Source organism: Thunnus albacares, chromosome 11 (genome assembly GCF_914725855.1).
Source record: "Thunnus albacares chromosome 11, fThuAlb1.1, whole genome shotgun sequence".
NCBI classification, from domain to species: domain Eukaryota; kingdom Metazoa; phylum Chordata; class Actinopteri; order Scombriformes; family Scombridae; genus Thunnus; species Thunnus albacares.
The window spans coordinates 7,297,564-7,320,478 of record NC_058116.1 but is presented as its reverse complement, the minus strand read 5'-3'; the positions used below and the strand labels follow the sequence as shown (position 1 = coordinate 7,320,478).

The 22,915-nt window shown below is 38.9% G+C and overlaps 1 protein-coding gene across 1 annotated transcript in view; it reads left to right on the top strand.

Annotated features, from left to right (window-relative positions):
- The window catches only part of LOC122992315 (diacylglycerol kinase beta), a 108,563-nt gene that overhangs the window by 58,731 nt on the left and 26,917 nt on the right, over positions 1 to 22,915 (top strand). Inside the window, exons 19-20 of the mRNA XM_044366078.1 lie at positions 1,166 to 1,326; positions 13,783 to 13,847. Of these exons, the coding sequence (XP_044222013.1) occupies positions 1,166 to 1,326; positions 13,783 to 13,847 (226 nt within the window). The remainder of the gene's footprint in view (positions 1 to 1,165; positions 1,327 to 13,782; positions 13,848 to 22,915) is intronic.

Sequence of the window (22,915 nt, the reverse complement as noted above, 5' to 3'; positions counted from 1 at the left end):
GCTCCCTGGGGTGCTGTCAGGCCTGGGCTGTGTTCTGGGTTCAGAGGTGATGGGGAGGTTGGTCTCAATGAAATGGCTAGCCTAATCAGTGCCATTGTATTTGATGTTTGAACCCATATAATGCACCATTTCACCAATGAAATACAGGAGTATTAATATGGTTAGGGTGAGATAAAAATTATTTAGCAAAGGTGTAGTCAGGACCATTGATTCAAATCTCACATGTACAGTACAGATGCTCACTAGGGTTGATTAAACGTATTCAATTTCTATTTTGAGCCCTCGATTTAAAAAACGTAACCCGTTTCATTACCTCATTCCTGAGCCAATTTCCTGACTTTATTTTATTTTACAATACAAATTGTAGGATATAATATGAATGAATGAATGAATTACTTTTATAACTTTTTATTATTGTGTCATGCATACAACTATGCCCAGCCTGCCTGCATGGGCTTACAAGACACTATAAATTCACATAAGCCATAACCAGAGTGCTGCATATACATCTCCAAACAACAGGAAAAGTCTAAAAAAAAATAGAGGAGCAACTTAAACAACTTTTACAATCAAATCTTCATGACATCATTCTCAACAGCAAAATTCATAAATCACTGTCAGGAATATTATATAGTACTGGAGAAATCAAAGTAAATACTAATTATATAGCTTCTTTTCAAACGCAGCAAACTTAAACACATCAAAACAGCCATTTCAATTTTTTCTCATCATCTCTACATCAGAATATTTAAAGGTTTTTGAAATTAGATCACTTACATCATCATAATTTGAACTGTACAAAAGAAAATGGCACTCAGTGTCCACTTCTGCCAGATCGCAAAGTTTCAACCTGAAAAATTTTCAAATCTACCAACCTCAATGACCAAGAATACCACTTCTCAACTGTGCAACTAAAGATATCATATGTTGGGGCACTTCTATGTGCTAATTCACTTGCCTCAAATTGCCCCCTGAGGGATGAATAAAGTACTTTTCTTAATCTGTAGAACTAGATTCTTCACAAAAAAAAGACATCCTCAGGCCCCCAAAGTAAAAAGTATGTGGACACCCCATCACCTTTGGTTATATCCTTTCTGGTGTTCATTTTAATGCATTTGCTTGTATTTTTAGCCCTTGCACCTTTCTCTGTGGCTTTCCTTGGCAGGTTACGAGGGCGGCAACTTGCTGAAGTTCCTTCGAGATATCGAGCACAGCACAGAGGTGGTGCTGGACCGCTGGAACATAGACATCGTCCCTGACGACAAGGAGGAGAAGGGAGACCCTGTCCCCTACAGCATTGTCAACAACTACTTCTCCATTGGAGTGGTAAGAAGACATTTACAGAGTATAACATTATATATGACTGATTCCATGAATTCGGAGTTTGAAAGGAAAAAAAATCCAAACTGAATATTTATCCATATTTGTGTACAACTTGTTCCTTAGAGAACTTGAAAAGCATAAGACTTATTATATAGTATTATATAGTGTATAAGACTATATAATTATTTATGTTATTTACCAACAGTTATCAGTAGATATTAGTAGTTATATTAATATCTATTTTTATGATCTCCTGGTACTGGCAATAAGAGTGAAACAAGCCCTAATTTGACATTGCACAAATCATCTGGAACAATGCACTGCTGGGAAGCTAAAATGTAGAAGACACAAAAACATCAGTTTCCATGTTATTCAGTGATGACCAACTCTAAGCATGACTGTGTTTCATGGCTAGTTGACACAGAAGATCTCAAAGAGCTCAAAAGATTGAAAACTTGTCTGGTCTTTCCTGTACATTTTTCTCCTAGAATATAAAACACAATTTAATAAAAACGTTGGTAAAGACATATTTAGAAAGTTTGTCTTGTCAGAAATTGAATTATATTAAGCTAAGCAAACCCCGTAATACTTTGATTGTAAATTTAAACCAGTATTATCACTGTATATGTAAAACCATAACTAATTTCATAAATAAATAAATTATATTATCTATAATGCATAATATGGTATCAGATATATTGTTTTTTTGGAAATATGAATTCCAGTCAATAGGTATCCGTAGGCCACAGATGACATATACATCCTGTCCCCAAATTGTCTGATTGAGACATGAAGTATTTGTTACAATAACAACATGGTGACAAAGATTATCTGGTCTGTGTGGACATAAGCAATTAGTAGATTCATTGGTGAATTTCTGCTCCCTCTTGGCCAGGTTTCTTCTTTTAATTAGTGGAAAGAAAACATGCTGCCAGGTTCCAGTTGCTTAGCAACCTTTTTATCTTGCTGTGTCCTGATGGAGGTACTAGCATAAAGGCTCAGGGACGTTTATATGGAGGTGACAAACAAGGCCTTCATGAAGCCTCTGTGATGCTGGTCTGCTGATTTACCTTCAGTGTAGTCAAACAGTGGATGTGTTCCCGCTGCAGATCATGTCAATAGTGAAATGTGTTGTTGAGGGATTCACAAAGTTACAGGACTTCACCACTTCTGTTTTGTGGTTTGGACACACTGGAATGAATCTGAAGCCCATAAATAGTCCCATAAATAGCTTACACCCTAATTTCTTCTCATTCAGTACTGGTCAGTAAGAATGAGCCTTCACTCGTGTACCAGCACAGCAAATAAACACCATCATATCTAACATGTAATTAGAAGCTATACTTTTCAGTATAGCAATGGAAACCAGACTGGTAATCTTGGTGTATTGCCAAACTTTAAGCTGAGTCATCACCATAACCGCTAATGTAGGAGCCATCTGCTGTGTTTTTTTTTCCTTGACATGACATCCTTCCATGACAGCACTATTAATTTGATGAATAAAAATAACACTTACACTTCTACCTCATCAGATATACAATACACATGACTATAAATAAACAACAGTGAAATAAGTGTGAAGAGGACATATGTGCATAGGTAGAAATTAGAGGGCAAGTTTTGGCAGGAAGAGGATGCACCACTGTGACGTTACACAACTGCACTCCTGCTGATATGTGCATGTGTGTCGGTGTAAATGCATTACACATACGCATTAACACTAACCTATGTCTTTGCTTGCTGTAAGGCCATTCTGGTTGTATCTTGCCCTGGCTATACAGTTTTTTAATCAAAGATGCAGCAGTAACTGAATCAACTTTGACCTTCTCCAAACAATGATTCTTTCTTCTCGAACACTGGGGGCAAAGGAGGGAGCATTGTCTTCTTTGTGGCCTGGGTGTCACTGCTAGTGCGTCAGATTGATGGAAACAATTGTATTTGACAGGTTTTCTTAGTACAATTATGCATATTACTACATTTTATCTCTTTTATTTCTCACTCTGGGATAGAATTACTGCCATCATTCAACTGTTTCTGCATCATCATTGTATACTCACATACAATAGTCTCCACAAGTTGAAAGTAACCAAGTTTATTTACGAGTCTATGGTCTGATTTGAGGTGATGGTGCTTTCTTGCGATTATTTGCATCCCCACTACTAATATTATACATTTGACTCCATTTCATTTATGTGAGGTCTGCATTTACTTAAAGATTTCATGCGTAAAATATAGCAGAAGATTATTGCTTTAATAAACCTGCCTGTACATACTGTAAGTTAGTGGCTTGGGGCTACCTGGACCAGCTACAACATCAAAAGGCCATAATGAGTATGTTTATTTTTGCTGACAAGTACTGTATATATAGCCAAAGCCTAATATAACATATTCTTCTGTGCCATAGACCTTCATTGTTGTCCAAAAACTATTAAAGATACACTAGTGAGCTACACCGTTGCTCTGTTCCTTTGTTTCGATGAACATGGGAACTGTAGATTACTTTGTGTTGTTCCCACATACACTGCCCTGCCACAGTAAATACTTGAATTGCACCAAATATGTATTAGTGTGTGCTGAAAAGAGTCCCCAACAAATTCATTATTGACTGATGTTTCAGTAAAGTTTGTTAGAACTACAGTCTTTTTTAAAATTAAATGATAAATTTTTAAAGTCCCCCTCCACTCAAAAAAGGTGTTTTGCTTATTGTGACTTCAGCTGGAGGTTTGACCTTCACTGTGCAGAATGATATACGTAGGTGCATATTCATCCACTGAAGGGGGAAAGTTTCTCTGTGCTCACCGAAAATCTGAGTTTACGCGTGACATCACAACTAGTTTAGAGACAATCCAGGACCAGTATGCAAGCGGGATGTGGAAACTTGCAGTAGATATAGTAGAAGAAGTAGATGTAATCAGGTAATTTAACTTTTTTTGTGGAAAAAAAAATTTTAGACACAAATTGTTATTCAAAGCAGAGTATTCTTATGTGTCTTAAAACATGTCTGGAGGGGATCTTTAAAGATGTACATCTTCAGTAGGAATCAATGGGCTTGGGACTGAATGCCACAGACAGAGTAAAGAAAGAGTTTTGATCCTCTCATGAGATTTGTTGACAGTAAAAAAAAAAATACAGAATAACAATGTACAAGCCGTCTGTGTAAAACTGTGATTGACTCTCAGGTTCTGACAACACTCCAACGTGGCATGGCCATTACACCAGTCGACAGATCGCTGTGCCTCCAGGAGCCATAGTGACAGATGGCTGAGTATCTGGGTGCATACAAAACCTGAGCAAACCAATCTCTGACTCACACCAATGATGTAGCCATTAGTAACCCTCAAATCTGGTTTACTAACCATACAGGGTTTGCGTTTCCTGCCATCCCATCACAGACCTTGCTACTCTAGGTTTGGTTGCTATGGAGATGGGAGGCTGGCAAGGCTGAATCTGAAAGCTTCCACAGTCATCTGTCCTTTATCTCACCGACTTAATTGTGGATGACATGGTGTGGAGCATGCGGTTGGCTGAGCCAAGGCACTCAGAACTGCAGATAAGAAGGTATATTATGTGATTTCTGTTTCAAACTGTGCCTGAATTTTAGATTAAATAACATTTTATAGATCCCCAGGGATGAAAATAAGTTTGTCTGCTTTCACTTTGTAAGTGCAAAAATGTTTAAATTTGGAAAATGTAAAAAAAAAAAAAAACATACCTTGAGAAGTTGTTTTTAACTTCTTTATAGAAATTGAGGATTTAGTCCAACCATTGTGCTGCTGGCAGGAGCAAGTGGATGTCTAAAGGGGCAGTGAGGAGTGAGCTAAACGTGAGGACTGGCAGTACTGAACTAAGCAGAGAGGATAGTGATGAAAATATGTGCAAAGACTCTGCCTCATGTTTCAGCTTCACGTGGCTCCATATAATACCATACTGTCGCATTTTATAAGTCCATTAGTTACGTCACAGATATTTCTTCCCTTGTTTTAGATGTATGTTAATATTCAAGTTGATTCACTAACAAATATTAAAGTCATGTAAAATACTTTAAAAGCATTTGAGTATCGAATAAAGAAAAGCCTTTCATTCACAAATAATGGCAGCAGATTTAACGATCAGTGTACAAATGCATGTCGGTGTCGGTTCCTTAAAGTGTCTTCACTTGACCTGCAGCCTGGAAGGAATCTTGTGAGAGGAATTTGAGAGAAGGAAATCACACCATGTCAGCAGCCATTAAAGATGCCACCTCATGTTGCAGTGAGGACCTTGATCCCTCTGCAGAGCATTTCTCTGTGTGTGGGTTTCTGTAGTTGGGTACACAGATGTAAATGTGTATGTACATGCACTTGAATGCACATGACTGTGTGTCTGTGTATCCTGCAAGCTGATTCCCGGTGTTCATTGCCAATTCCTAATGTGCACCACAATCCCTTACTTTGCCATTAGCCTGACTAGTGCTGACTATCCTGTGCCTCTTCCTGTCTTTTCAAACATCTTTTCATTGACATTTTTCAGTTTTTTAACAAGTGAGCATATGTAAAAAATAGCATGACAGCATAGCATAGAGTCATAAGAACACAATAAAAGAAAAAAATACTAAATAAAACCCCGCCCAAAGAAAAGAGGTCATAGATTGAAGTCCATAGATAAAGTAAGTAGAAAAAAACATAATAATAATAAAGATAAAACAAGTTTTAAGAAATTACAGTAGCGATTGTAAGGCACAGTAGGTAGGCACAATAAATTCATAAAGTCTGGTTTGCACTAAATAAATGAGGTGAGATGAAGCACTAACAACTAGGTTAGTATTGTAGGAGTCAGCAGAGGTGCTGAGGGTGTGTAGTGTCAGAGTATACTTTCAGTTTCAGTCTAAAGAAAGCAGTTATGAAAGAATGTAAAAAAGGGTTCCTATATTTTATGGAATGGATCTTCACTACTTGTAGACACTAGTGCAGTTCCTGTTCAAAATGTGTCTATTCAGAACGGGACGATTGCTTATTATTTCTCGATATATATATATATATATATATATATATATATATATATATATATATATATATATATATCTTGTTTGTCCAGTTATCATAGAATTTCCATTTTTCTGAGCATTTAAAGGACTTCTCATCCACAGTTCATTTATGACAGTAGTTTCTTTCTAAAAGTAACACCAAAAATGTGTGTCTAGCGAATTTTGGGCCTGTATCTTTATTCAGACATGCAGATACAAAGAGACAGGACACAGCAGGATGTCAGTCATTTTAGAGTCTGGATTAAGTTCACTACGTTTAAATTGTGATTATCTTTCGGGAGAAACAAGTCTGACAAAACAATAGTGCTTGAATAAAATTGGCAAGGGAAATAAATACACAGCTCTGTCAGAAACCAACAGCCCAAATAAAAAATGATTCTGTAAAATATGTGCTCAAACCTCAATACACCAGAAAGCTACAGATTCAGTAATTTGCTGAAAACAGCCTGCTTCTTTCTAGATGCATGTCTGAACTCCCTGTGAGACACTCGATAAATTCAGGCTGAGGATATGATCACCCAGCTGATTCCCCTCTGCAGACAGTGCCAGTTGTGTTTGTTTGAGCACTCAGACAAAGCAGAGGCTCTGCTGAGGGGAGATGAACTGAGATCAGCTCCCCTCAGCAACGGTTGGTGAGTGTTTGCCTTTGTGCCACCAGAATATCTCGTAAATTGAGAGGAGGTTAAAGGAGGTTAAAGTAAGAAGACTTTAAAGTTACTCTCTGACACCACTGCTTTCAACATGTAACCTGTTATGAGAGGGTACTGAGACAAAGGCTCGATAAATTTAATGCTGTCCTGAGCAAGAGTGTGTTATTGTTTATTCAGAAAACAGCCAAGGCAACAAGGAAAAGAAGGTGAGCCTATAAAATTTTGTGTATGTGTGTATGTGTGTGTGTGTGTGAGAGAGAGAGAGAGAGAGAGAGGGAGAGAAGGAGAGAGGGAGTATCGCTGGCACAGACTGAAGGTCAGGGGAAGTATCAGTGACAGGAAATCAGCGGCTGCCAGGTTCAGGCCAGGTTACCATGGTAATGAATGGCCGTGCTGAGTGACACCTGGCTGGTCTTAAAGACAGGAGGAAAGGCACTCAAAGACACAAATGGTCAAACACGTGGACATACAAATACATTCACACACATACAGTACATATACCTAGACAGCTTATCTTGTAAACAAAGTTATTTAAAGTCACTGTTTCCAACCAGAACACATTTTTTTCTTCATTTCTTTCCTGATAAAACATTTGAAAAAGCAGTTTTTTAAAACCTGCATCGTTGACTAGCTGGCAGTCTTCTTCCCTGCCACTGATGGCAGATTGCTATGTTTCTTGGCACATTATGGCCACCAACTTTTGATCAGTTAAATACCGTAAAACCATTGGCAGGAATGTGTATTATGATGCTCACATGCCTGAACACTTTCCAAAAGATACAAACAAAACAGCGACCTGCTCTTAAAACCGCTGCTCCATAGCACTACTATTCATCAAAAAGTCCACAGGGTACCTTTAAGATACTCTAGGATCCTTCATCTCCTTCAGTTATGTGTTGCATAACTGAGCTCACAGACATACAGCACATATTTCAAAAGCCAAATTTCTTATTGTTTTATTCTCATATCATAAATTCTCATATAAAAGCCAGTAATCAAATAATGGCAGAGTTTCAAATATTAAGTGGGGTGTGGCCAGCAAAAACAAATTAAAAAACACATCAAAGGGGAGTGGAATTACCTGTAGCCCACTTGGACAGCTCTCGTGCAATGCGAGCTTACAACCACTTACAGTGCTGTCCTTTCATCCCATCCCAGTAGACTTAATCATTCACATTTGGCCTCGTGTGACAACTCCAACGACTGTCGCCTCAGGTGACTCCAACGTCTCTTAATGACTGTCGTTATAACAGCCAGGGCAACTCCAACGACTGCCATTTACACTTGGCCTTAGGTGACTCCAATAATTCTTAACGAGTGTTGTTATAACAGCAAGGAGCACTAACGAACCAAGTGGTATCAATGACCTTTATAAAGACCCCACAGAGGTTAAATACCTGGGACTCCCCGCCAGTCAGTTAGAAGTGAAGAAGCCCCTCGGATGAGAGGCAGAACGTCTTGAAGTATCTACAACCAAGAAGTCCAGTTGCCTTCGACTCAACCCTCTCTGGATGATGGCTCACATGGTAAATTTAGTATAATGTCCATCACCACAGCATTAATTCCTTCAGTCAGTGTCATTTTCAACACTCTGCCGCTCTCAGTTCCTATTTTTAACAGAGTTACCTGCGTCATCCACCTATTAATTCTACATTTCCATTCTCAATTAACGTTAATGTGCCATCAGTGAAATCAGACACTTCCTATAGATTTTTCACATTAAAAGCCAACCAATAACAGGCAGGCTGGAAGACTTTATATGTGAAAAATCAGATGGAAGTTTTGAGTTACATTCACAACTTAACATTGGTTGGGAAAAGCAAAAAAGTAAAAAAAATGTATCAATCAATTGGTGAAACAGTATGTCTGTTAAAGAAAAGAAACCGAGAGCAGCAGAGTAGTGAGTATGACGTGTCTCTTGTACTGATGGAATTAGTGCTGTGGAAATGGACATTATACTGAATTTATCAAGATAACAGTAGGAAATTTTGAGTTTGCATTAAATTAGAAATAAAGGCCTGTCTTTAGTGCACGCCTGTCCCAGATAAAGGCCTGGTTCTTTCTGACACTTAAATAAAGGCACCGCACACAATTTGAAAATTTACAGTTTATAGGTACTACAGTTTTGACACAGACACATAACACTGAAAAAAGAAGTAATAATATTGTTAATTTAATCAAAAGAAAAAGAAATAATAGAGTTTCAAAAATATCTTACTTTTCACTTAAAACAAAGCACTGTTGATATTATATGGACGCCCATTTCTGCCATGTAAAAACTATGCTTATTTATGAAAATGTACTTATTTCTAAATGATGAGATATGTCAAAAATAATGAGATGCTAAATTATGAGATAGTAAGTCAAAAGTTTGCTCATACTTCAACTTACCATTACTTATTTTTATTTTGCCTAACATTTCATGTATTTTTTTTTTTTTAGCAGAAATGGGCTTCCATAATATAAGCAGTATTAAAAGATCTATGTTTTTCGTAATATTAGATAATCAAGAGCTATTTCTCTTTGTTAAATCAGTAATCTCAGCTCACTCTGTATCATGCATGCTAACCTGATTGCCCCAGTATCATAGGAGATGAGAGATTTGAGGCTCACTATATGACATTTCTTTTTGACATTAAGCTAACTAAGCCTCTAACCAGAGGCCAGTGAAACACAATAGGGGTGAACTGACAACCTATTTATCCGCTGGGTGCTGTGGGTCCCACTGAGGTGACATTTTCCAGCCAGTGTTTTTGTTGTTGTTTTTTGTTGTTTGTCTCTCTCTTTTCCCTTCCTCCTTTTTCACATCACCCATCCAGCATCTAGCACCTCCTCTTGCCCCCACACACCATGTGCAAAACTTCAAACGGCAAGATCAAAACAACCTTCATCACACAGGCAACTATAGGCGATAGCAAATGTCACATATTGTTAATGCCAGATTTTTCAGTAGGGCAGAATGAATAAAAGTAGGACTGGTCAGCGATTGCCTGCAGCAGGGGACTGAGAGCAGATTTGGTGACATGAAACAGCCCGTCATGTTTTGGAAAGCTTTGCGGTCGCTTTGTGTCATTGTCTGGCCGTGGTCCACATGCTGTGCTGGACTCTCTGCCCACAATGTATCAGAATCAGTAAAAACATAACTCCCTCTTCTGTCCACATGGGACAAAGGCTCCTCAGGCAGATTATTAACAACTTCCCCTCACTGATTTGTCCAATGTTTTCCTCTTTTATCTACCCTTGTTGTTGTGATAAATAACCTTGCCATGAGAATCAGAATAGTAAGCTTTTTAGTTTGAGCTCTGTGGGCAAAGTTAGCTTCGTGTGTCTTGGGTTCATTGCAGAGGAGATCGCCTGTGATGTCTCCTCGCACACCAGGTTTCAGTATCAAATTCCCGGCCAGTTAAAGCAGCAGATGCAGCTCTATTTTAAGATCTGATATTCGCTGATGCTGTGAGATCTCAGCACATCGGCGTAGCGTCTGGTTGAGGAGGTGCAGTGCAGCAGGCCGGTAGCACCAGTGTATGGTTCTGACGGTGACAAGTGGGGGTGCGTATGATAGCACCTGTCCACCTGTCTTGTCACAACCTTCCGTTCTCCTTGTTGCAGAGCACTGAAACACCTGCACAGGCAGGCAGGGTGCCAGGCTGTCATCACAGATAAGTTTGCCTGTCCAAGATGGAAGATGCAAGACTTCTGTGGAAATATACACCTCTATTATTAGTGCCAGTGACAAAAGAGGATGCTAAAGATAAATGGTTTAACTGGAACACTGTAGATTCACCAGGAAATGAATTAGCACATAGGTTATACTCGCCTCTGCCCACAGTAAGTGGAAACTTTTATGATGAGCTGGGTGGGAAATATTTCACTATCATACTGTGTGGAGTTTACAGATGTTACATTCAAACATACATGTAATGTATGTTTATTGATATTTAGATTTTAAGCTTGGTGCTTTCACACTCTAAATTTGTCTTACTTTCATTATAAAATGTACAAAAGATATGTATTGTGTATAATAGTTTGAGCATTTGTAGAAGAATATTTGTATATCCAGCTTTACCACTGATAATTGTGTGTGAAATGAAGCCTTTTTACTGATTTGTGAAGCTAAGCCCAATATCTCAGAGTAGTCACTGCACACAGAACAGCTTGATCATTAGCCCTTCACTTATTTATCTCATGAAATTATAAAGCTTCCAATTTCTCCAAAATTACAGATGCATAGTGACCATGTCCCCCTCTGCTTATTGTACCAGCTTATTTAATTTTTTAAAATTTTTTTTAAACAGCACATTCAAAAGACAGATTGAAGTTATATGAGAGTGTCTATCAAATTACGTTACTTGATTAAAGGGACAGTTCATCGCAAAATCAAAAATACATTTTTCCTCTTACCTGTAGTGCTATTTATCCATCTAGATTGTTTCGGTTGCCGAGTTTTGGAGGTATTGGCTGTAGAGATGTCTGCCTTCTCTCGAATACAATAGAACTGGATGGCACTTGGCTTGTGGTGCTCAAAGCATCAAAAAAAAATGTACTTGAAAAGCTCAATAGCAATGTCTCTTTCCAGAAATCATGACCCCATTACTCAAGATAATCTGCAGACCTTGTTGTGAGCAGTTTCATGTTGGAACTATTTTCTTTCTTCTAAACTACACCCGCCAACCATGAGTAGATGCGTGCTTCCTTCTGCGCAGTTTTACAGCCTGTTTCATAATCATCTCTTACTGACTTGACAATGTCTTTATGTCCTTATTGCTTTTATGCATCAACCATGTTAACCACCCATGTTAGCAATCATGTGTCTTGTCTCTGTTAAGCACTTTAAGCGGAACCAGATGATGTTATTATACAATGACAGAGTATAGGAAGGAGTCCTTAATTCTGCGTTTTATGCGTTAACATCATTACTGACTCCACCAGCAGAGTGACACTTTCCATCCACCATGCTCTGGTGCTGTATGCCATTTCTTTCACATGAGTCCCATATAGGAACATCTATGTTAGCCATACCACTTCCTATGACATATATTAGATGTAATCTCTGGTGCCATACATCTTGAATTTCTTTTATATGTACAGTGGCTGTTTATCTGTGAGAGAGAAATCACATCCTCAGGCCTGAGTGGAGCAGAAGCAGCTCTGGTCAAGCTCAAGCTGCAGTCAAATTGAGGCTGCTCTGTTCAATTGATCACATCCACTAAAAGCTCAAGTGTCCAGAACACTACTGTATACTGTATGGCCACAGTATACACACGTTTTGTACAATATTCATGATATTCATGTGCTGCTGTAGTCTTTATGTTAATATGACAGCATTCAATTGAGACTTGAACCACAATGGAAGTATTATGGACATTGTCCACACAGTTACGTAACAAGGTGCATGTCTGAAAGGAGCTTTAAATCTATATTCTTCTTATTAATTAAACATAAAGCACTATTAGAGGCTCTTGTGACTACCAGGCTTTTGAAATAGCTTGATAGCTTGAGATTAATGAAAAAGGTTGAGTAGAGGAACATTATATAACATTTCTCCATGCTTTAAGATGTCAAACACTGATGATGCTGTTGTGACAGCATGATCCCCAGCTGGGGTTTACGTATGTCCATAAGGAAGGTCATACTGAGGCTGCTCTTGTGACTGATCAGGGTTACATTCACCTCTGCCCCAGAGGTCAGGGGTTAAGCACATGGGGAGAGGGGGGTAGGGTCCCGTCAGAGCCCTGCTCAGATCAATGTGTGAGCTTTCATTCAGTGCTGCGTTGTGTCATAAGTTAGAGCTGTATTTTACTTAGTATTTTACGATGTCACCCAGCTTTAGTCTAAATTACTGCAGTACATGATGAGGAGTTTGTCTGAGTGGGGATGTTACAGAGACAACTTGACTTCACTGGGAGACACTGTTGTCGATTAGAAAGCAACATTAGATCTAATGGAAAATTCACATTTTGGGTCTTATTGTGGTAGTTTTGGTCAATGTACCATTATCTTTAAATTGTTTACCTGTACATCGCTGTCTGTGTTGATGTTAGAGCTGAAACTAACATCTGTTTCATTATTGATTGATCTCCTAATTACTTTCTTGATAAAGCAATTAATTTTTTGTCTATACAGTTTTAAAATTGCAAAAAATGACAATTAGAATTTTCCAGAGCCCATGGTGACATCTTTACATATCTTGTTTTGTCTTACCAAGAGTACGAAAACCCAAACATATTAAGTTTACTATCATAGATGGCAAAGAAAAGCAGCAAATCATAACTTTGGATTAATCAATCAATCAGTTAATTGTTTCATCTCTAGTATGTATATAAGACGTCAAAGTCGGCCAGCAGTTTGAACAGAGAAATAGTTCTTCAAAGCAAATGACAGTCACAATGGAATATTAGGAAACTAACATCTAATGTTTATCTTTGTCATGCCTCCAAATATATGCTTTTTATAGCTGGGCTAAGATTGGGCCTTTTTAAAAGCCATCTGAGGCTTCCTTTGGCTTCACTGGACTTTGTTGTAAAGTTGTATGTCTAGTAGAGCACTGAAGTCTATGATCTTGACATTGATGGTGGTGAGTACAATGATATGCTAACCTGTAGGTATACTGGTGAAAACTACAATAGCAAAGGGGCGGATATACTTCAAAATTGGACTGTATGCACCAACCAGGACTCTTTCAGACATGGGCAGATGACAAAATGTATGTCACACAGACCACTGCAGCTATGCAAATGCAAAAATAAGTCCTGTAGGTAATGTTGTCTCTTCTCTTCTCTCCTACAGGATGCCTCCATCGCCCATCGCTTTCATCTGATGCGGGAAAAGCACCCTGAGAAGTTCAACAGCAGGTGAGGGAATGGGATATTTAGAATACAGGTACAAGGAGCGAAGCACAGCCACACTAACGTTGATAGTAGCATTTCACATGATGTTTAACCAGTCAAAAAGACTGATGACCTTCCCTGTTCCAGTGTCTTAACACCATTAGCTAACAAGCAATCTCATAACCAGCTACTGAACTCGCACTTTAATCTGGAAACCCAATATCACCCTGAGCTGCAATAATCAGGAATCAATAATAGGACAAAACCTGCCTGCACAGTTGGATCATTATATTGGCAGTGCCTCATCTGTGTTAACTGAGCTATGACATGAGAGTGCATGTAACAAAAGTCTAACTGGGCCGGGTCTATGGTTTCCATGGACATAATGCAGCCATGGCTTCACTTACTGATTGCTTTTTTTTTTTTTTTTTTTTTTCAGTTTAGGTATATATGTTTTCAGTTAATTAATAATGTAAGTCAAATGAAGGGTTGATTATCTAGAAATAGTACTATTACAATGCAGGAGAGCTGAATGAATTCAGTTAGAGACAGTTATGACGTAAATTAATGTTAACATCCTTCTACTAGCAGAGAAGGTACAGTATCTTCAAATGGCAGCCCATGACGACAAGTGCATACCCATCTAATTAATTGTTATATAACGCTGGAAGCTGCCTCAGTCTGACTAGAGAGGGAGAGAGGTCAGCAGAGAGAGTAACAGTGATCCAGAGTCAGATGAAAAGAAATATCTGAGCAATGATGCATACTGCCGTTAGCAGCGCAAGCTCAGAAAGCTGAATTCAGTCTTGTCACACCAGTAAGATATATACGTGCATAAGAGACCTTTGCGGCCATAGAATCTGTCTTTATCTGTCTTTATCTGTCTGTGACATACAGGCTTTCTGATAAGTTTGAAGTCTCAAATGTAATCGGCGATATCCCTGATGATAACATCATTAGATTTTTTTCCCTAAACTTTACAAAGCTCTCTCCAGAGCCACAAAAGGCATTACATTTTTTACAGGCTGAATAGTACTCCTAGTGATAACTAAACTGATCTTCATATGTAAATGGGTGGAGTGCCCATTAAACTGTGCCATGTTTCTGGCCATATTCTATATGTTTCCTATTGTCAGTAAATCCTCTGTGTGTTTCTGAATAGATAAAGCTTGATACAGCTTATTCCTCTGTGTCATAGATCTGCATTGTTGATCAATGCATCGATGAGCCAAAGTGTTTTGTTTCAAGTTGATCCCACATACATCACCCTGCTGCTGGAAATACTTGCTACTGTAGCGCACCAAATGTTTATTAACCTGGTTTTGAAAATAGTCTCCAACAAATGCACAATTTACTCCTGTTGAAGTAACTAACAAGACTAAGAATCTAAAGCCATGCTAGCGGCTCTGTGAGGGTGTACCTTGGTACAGTTGCTCACAGTGACAAGGCTAATATGCTGGTGTATAATGTTCACCATCTTAGTTTAGCATGCTAACATGCTAACATTTGCTAATCATGATCAACTAAGTAGTCAGGATGTGGCTAAAAAAGACTAAAATGCCCAGACTTTTACTCAACTGAAACTTGATGAGGTTGACTAAATATGATAAAAACTAACAAGGACATTTGACATAGGACTAAGACTAAATAAAAAAATAGCTGACAAAATTAACACTACGTTGGCCTTTAAATATAAACATTAAGCAACCTCAGCACCATGACCAACACCATCCACAAATATGAAAAGTTGTAGGGAAAACACCGCCTTTGATGTCTCCCTCCTGTCATTTCCAGCAGCCTTTTGCTGTGGCCACATGTCTTTCTGACGACTCACTCAGATTCACAGCTGAGAACAAACACCAGCAGTATTCACACGGCATCTGTAGACTGATACTGTAGCCCTGAGGTGAATGACAGTTGATGAGTCGGCCAGTTGTCTTCGCTGTAGCCTGAGACTGGGGTGTGTGTGTTAACAAACAGATTGACATATTTGTGAATGTGATGTGATGAAGTGTTTCCTAAAACTAACCTTTATGCAAAGCATTGGCTGGTGTCACTGATGCATGCAGAGTTGCACCAGTCATTTGCTTAAAAGCCATTCTATGTATAGTGTACATTGTCTGTGTGTTTGTGCTTAAATACGCACATAAGCATAAATCCCTGAAGGCGTGGCTCTGAAGGTTTAAAATCACTAGTTGTCTAAACAGTAAAAGAAACCATGAACTGAACCCTCACCTTGTCCACTTTTACTTTATCTGACGACTCAGTAAAGTATAAAAGCTTGTTTTGAATGCCAGTGACTCACTTGGGACTTTGGTATGCTTAGCTGGTGTTTCATGTTGTTTGCATGATGACAACAACATATATATCGCTGCTTTCCTCCACAGTTAATTAGTCTACATACTGTAGAATAAGAGCTAGTAGAGCAAGAGAGAGAACAAGAGAGATGACTTGTTTACTCTTTGAAATTCAATAATTAATGCCTAAGTTACCATCCCCAGTCCCATATCTATTTCCAGCATCACAGGCAGAAGGAAGAGAGGGTGATAAAAGATAAAAGAAAGATACCTCTGTTCTCTGGAGGCCCTCTCTTTGATGCATTAGACAAGGGCCGGAGTAAAAAGATGTAAAGCATTTATGTGGAGAGCAGCAGACATATATTCACAGTCCGCCAGATTAAATCAGAGGTTAAACACATAAAGCTCTCTCTTTTTTTTTTTTCAAAGAGACGCCTCGAGACTTCACTACTGTAGCTTTTTGATGGTATGAAACAATTTCTGTTCTACTGACTGACAACCGCATCACTATGTGAGCCTCTTATGGCTCCAATCAAACTGTAGCTCCAAGCGAGAGTGTTCACAAAACATGCACTATATTGACAGTCACCCACACTCAAAATAATACCAACAGTCTGATCTGCACTATTTACAGTAAGCCAACACTGGAGTTTATTGTTCTTCTGTGAAGTTTCTTCTTCAGGACTTCCACAGAGCAACAGACAGCTGATGGACAACTGCAACTGTTCTGTTGTAGTCTGACTGATGTTTTGGCAGTATAAATATCCGTCCTTTTTACAGCAATTTGAATTGAAAGGAGTCAGTGAGGAGAACGAGCAGTTTTCTCTCTACGGGTGAGCAGATGATAGATCACCTTTGACCTGGTGAGGGAGGCCCATAGCTGCATGGAGCACTTAGCTCAGTGCTTTATTGTCCTCCCTGCCACTCACAATCCCACATTGTCTGTGTGCGTGTGTGTCTCTCTCATACACACACACCACACACCATCCCCTGCATGTCTACTTGCACACAATGCCCCCCCAACCCCTCCTCCAGTGTCACCCTGCCATTGCAGGCCTGTTGGGACAGAGGGGATGTGTGACTTCTGACACTTCAGCCATCTAATGTTCATAGTAGTCAGACCTGCAATAGTCCAAAGCCCAGGTGTTAATGACTTCTCACACTGGGCACAACACACATGTTTATTTAGGTCACATTTGGGGACATTACATAGACTTACATTAATGTCCTGAAGACTTACCCTAACCCTAACCCCTAACTATAACCACTATTTGCCACTGACCCAAAAATCAGCTTTTTCCCAACTGGGGACACAGCTTTTGTTCTCAACTGGACAAGCCATCCCCAATTAACTGGTCTTGGGTTTGAAATGTGTCCCCGAAAGTAGGCTAAGTCAGACCAGTGTCTTTCTGTTTGTATATGTGTGTGTGTGTGTGTGTCATCCCATATTCAAAGAGGAATAGTTAAGCACCATTCTGACATGCACCCCTTTACGTTAATCTGATGGCAATTTAACATGTCAATCTGGTGTCTGAATAAGCACCCTGGTCACTTTTTACTAATATTTAGGTATCACTTTCAACACAGCACAAGTCTGAACTGAATGCCATCAGATTAACATAAAGGCCACAGCAGCACAAGGTAAAACGTGCAGAGAGAGACATGTGTGTCTTGTTTGCTTTCTAACATCACTATAATAAATTTAATATCTCAATCATCATTTCTTATGCACAAAATTGGTCTAATAAACTAGGAAACACTGTGAAAGAGCCAATTTTAAACTGTTGAGATCTATCATGGAGCAGAAGAGTTTAAATAAATATATCTTGTCATGTCTGAATGATGAAAAGCCATCACTTTAACAGCTCGATGAATCCAGCAATGTTACGTATTTCATGTCTGAAAAGGGTTTTATTAGATTTAGAGGTGCTGAGAGAGGAGGAAATGCTTTTAGAAATCATTTTAGACATGAATTTTTTTCTCCTCATTTTGGCTTATCCACACTTTGCCAACCATGAGCCAGTTTATCTTAAGACACATCTATTCCCTGAATGTAATCAGCAACAGTGAGTAGTACATTACATATAAACATACAGTATAGTACAGATGCAGCCAACCAATAAATTGGCCAGGCTGTTATATCAGCTTGAGACAGATGTATTGCTATTGACATATTTGTCTTCTGACAAGTAACAAAAAAATGCAGAACAGAAAGCCTAAGATATGTTTGAGGTAATTTAGAAACAGTGTCGCCATTACATAGTTTGTCCACCACTGTTTGTTTTTCAACTGTAAAATGTCCCTCCAAGTACATATCTTACAATATGCTGTCTTTGCCATCCATCTCATTTCTACCAAGACCACTGAAATAAAAGCTATTTTCATGCCTGTTGTTTTTACATTTAGTCATCATTAGCTCTCTCCATAAGCTGCTTTGTCAAGTCTAAAGAATAGGTCACTGAAACTTATCACCTGATTGGATTAGCAGAGATCAGATGTCAGCATCTTCTTGACCTCTGTCTCACACCACTGCAATCAGTGTTGTTTTTCCCTTAGGTGTTCTGTTGATGAAGTCAGGAGGATTTTCTTTGCAGGTGGTGCTCTTTATCTGTTTAATCAGTATCCATACTCACAGCCAGGTTGTGTATTTATTCCAAACAAACTGCTGGAACTGCTCCTAGCAAATTAAAAGCTTCAGTTCCTGTACACATGGGGATTTTCCCTGGCAAGACCTACTGTATCTACTTCAGCAAACAAAAAAGCTTTTTTTCAGTAGAAGAGGTGTAACAGTGTCCTGTAAATTCATCAAATTAAAAAAGATACACACCGAAGAAATCCCCTCCATTTCCTTCTCTTATTTTGAGCCACTAACAAGATATTTCCTGTAGGCACATCTTTTCAGAAATGACCAACTGTCAATAAATCATGTTTTTTGGAAAATTCAGGTGACTACACACTATGTACAGTAAAGTCTTTGATGCAGCTGTTACTTTGAAGCTCTATTAATCCAAATATTTTTTTCTTATTTCTTCTATGATAGTAAACTGAATATCTTTTGGTTGTGTTGGTTGTGACAAAACTAGACATTTAAGGTTGCATCTTGGGTTTTGAGAAACAGTGATCAACATTTTTCCCTATTTTATGACATTTTATAGACCAAATGACTAATCAAATAGATAGATTAAACGATAATGAAAATAAATGTTAGTTGCAGCCCTAGTACTTTGTATGGATCATTGCTGATACTGATGCCCTTTCTTTTTCAATGTAGATTGATTTCCTCCCGGTATTGCTGTGCTACAATTAGAGAATTCATAACAGATTTGTTATAAATAGACGTCATAGCTCACCTCTATTTCCCCATTCAGACGGTCACAATAACGCAGGTCAAACCCGTGTTAGGGGTCTATCTATATGAGACAACATGCGTCAGCTGACCCTCTTTCATGACAGGGAGGAAGCTGCCCAGCTTTGGTGAACTGGCTGACCCACCAAAAAGGGGGAAGGGGAAAAAAACAAGAAGAAGAAGGAGGGTGAGAGAATTGATGGTTTATAAATGGATAACTGGTAACAGTTTGAAAGAGATAACTTATCTTACAGACAAGGAGTATTCATTTAAAGTTGAATAGCATTAATAAGTACTTTGGCTTGGTGAATTAGTAGTTGTTACTTCTTCCAAACACACTGTTGAACACTGAGCTGGTGTTCCAGTGAAACTAATGCCTTCTCCTTACCGGTCCAAGCCTCAGGGCTCAGCACAAAAATGTCTTTCTATCACATTAGACGATTTAAGAACCTTTTTTGTTTTGGCATTTCATCAGTTTTAGTGTAGAAACATGGGAATAATGGATGAAAGGCTTATGGAAGTAGTCTGTTTCCCTGTTGCACCCTCTGTCCATAAGAGAGGGAAAAAACGTGAGTTAATTGCATTTTTTACAGGCTGTCTCAAGTGGAAGCAGCTTAATGAGGTTAGGCAGCTTGCCTCATTGAGAATCGCAACTGTTCCTAATTGTGATCTCAAATATGCTCATAATCCCCTGATTTGACAGAGGCAGAGGTTTCTGGGGAGGTATTAAGGTGAAAGAGAGAGAACAAGGGACAGAAAGACAATTAGAAGGGAGAAAAACAAGTGAACAAGCACAGCGGCTTAAGATATTTGAGCTTAAAGTAAAATAAACAGTAATGAGTGACTTTAATGCTTTGTTTCAAGTCTGTAGTAAGAGTTAACGTTGAAATTGTTCTGTCTCCAGACTCATTTTATTGAGGATGAGTGTAAATAAATGAAATCCTTGAAACAGTGTGACGGTTCCTTTAAGTCAAGTTCTGTTTAAATGTTCTCTTTCTCAATGCCAAGATGGCACATAACCTTGGACCTGATATACCCACATGATACTGAGCTGTTGTGTCAATAGTCTTGTTATCAGTATCAGCAGCACGTCCTCATGCAAATGAATATGCTGTTATATCATGAAATATGTGTCATTTCCACAGTAGTGCAGGGTGAGACATCAGTTGTGCTGGTTTTTCAGTTCTGTTTTGGTTTTTTTGTCTGTTCAGAGATGGTGGTTTTTAGCTAGCGTCAGTTTATAGCTAGTGGTGTGGCCTAAGTGTTGGTAAATTTGGTTGGTCAGTCCTCAACTTTGGTTCAGACCATAGACTGTACAAAAAAAATAGACATAGCCAACATGACATCACCCATTGATTTGTGGACTCCTGATTTAGAAGCTCAAATTTGCATTTTGACTGTTGCCATCTAGGTTTTTTGGAGCCAGAAGTGACCGTACAGTATTTGGATAAGAGGGTGGAGCTGACCTTAACGCTAGCTGCTAGCTGCTAGCTTGGTTAGCATGGTGCATTTACAGTCTATGGTTAACTGTGATAATGCTAATGCTAATTTTTGCTAGTGAAAAACAGGCTTAAAACCATTAAAATAAATGTACTTAACGTTGTCGCTGTGGTAGCAACTTGTCAATCACAACGTAGCTAAGCCCCATATCCTGCTTTATCATCTATTTTACTCTAAATGGGGCCATAATTTACAAAATGAACATCATGATGTATTGAAGAGGACTTGAAACTAGCAATTGAGACCATAAACCAAGCTGCAACCTCCAGTGCTGAAAAATGAAGCCAATACGGAGGTGCCAAAAACAGCAGTTCCTTGAATGGCCACTTGAGGCTGGCTCCAAAAGCGAGTCAATCCTGATAGACCCCTATGTTAAAATGCCCAACTTTACAGCAGAAATAAATGTGTTTACAGCCTGGTACAAAAAACGGTTTAGGTCTAGATAGTTAATTTCCCCTTTCATGACCACTGTACGGGGGTGAATTTTTTTATAACTCCCTTGTTTAAATTTTGCTGTACAGTTATGCATAATTAAGGACATGGCTGCTCTCAGTGACAGGTCGCTAGCCTCTAGGTGGCTTGTTTCAGCAACCAGGCTTCATTCAGCCTATCTCAGCTCCACCTCTTTGCCCATTTTGGATTAGCTGGGAGTGAGGCAGAATTGGGCACTGCCGAGATGGTGATGGCCGGAGACTTCCATACAATTGGACCTCTTTTTGGAGCCAGTGGAGTCGCCCACTGATGGCCATTAGAGAGAATGCAGGTTTAAGTCACTTCCACATTGACTTCACTTTTCAGACCTGTAGCTAAGTTCAGACTAAAATATATCAACAACTATTGGATGGGTGCAATGATATTTAGTACATTCATATCACCCTCAGGATGAATTGTAATCACTTTAACATTTCCTCTAGCACTATCATCAGGTCAAAATTTCAATTTGCCCAATACTTTGGATCATGAACAAATATTCCCATCAGCCTTAGCTGTACTTTTTAAGTGCTTGTTAGCAATTGTTCACATGCTAACACACTAAAATAAGATGGTGAACATGGTAAACATTATACCTACTAAACATCAGTATAGTAGCATTCATTGTGTGCATGTCAGTATACTGATATTAGCATCAACAGTTTGTCTTTGCTCACCCACAGAAAAGTTAAAATAAATCTTTAGATAACAGGTTAGAGTGTAGGACTGCTGACTTTGAATGTTTCTTCACCCTTTCGTGACAGACTTTCCACAGTTACCTCCAGCTGTCTTTAGTTGTTAACCAGCTGGTTTCCTAACTATTGAGAACTCTGAATACACACACCGTCAGTGTTTCATCAGTATTTAGGAGGTTTGCAGGTGATATTTACAGAGAGCAGAGATTTCACCTTAACTGTAACTGCAGTGTTATTAATTTATTGTTCAGTCCTAAAACTGCAACAAATCACAACAGGACAAAAACAAAACTGCATCCATCAGGTCACCTCCGACAAATCTGCCTGTAGGGCAGAAATGAACCGTTGCTCAAACAGACCTGTGGGTTGCTTTTAATGTTGTGAATCACAATAATATTTACCCTGATCTTATAGTCTCCACCAGCAATGTTTCACCCCTTGTCCCCACCAGAGTCACTGTTGATGTTTCAACTCTTGGCATAAGGGCACTGAGGTGAAAATGTGTGCATTGCTTTGATGAAAGAGCAGACAACAGCCGAATGCCTGTCTGACAGAATGGTGGGGTTAACTTACTGTGCTTTAGTATTTAGCAAGCAAATGCGCCCATACCAGTGTCTCCACTTTAAGGCTTTGAGGTGCATCGATGGAGCTTTGACCGCTGAGGTCACATGGCCGATAGCTGTCCTCGGTTGTCAGATACAAAATGTGAGATGACTCAAGGCACCGGACAGCTTCAATATGTGTCCATCGCACCCAAAACAAATCATGCTGTAGGCTTATGCC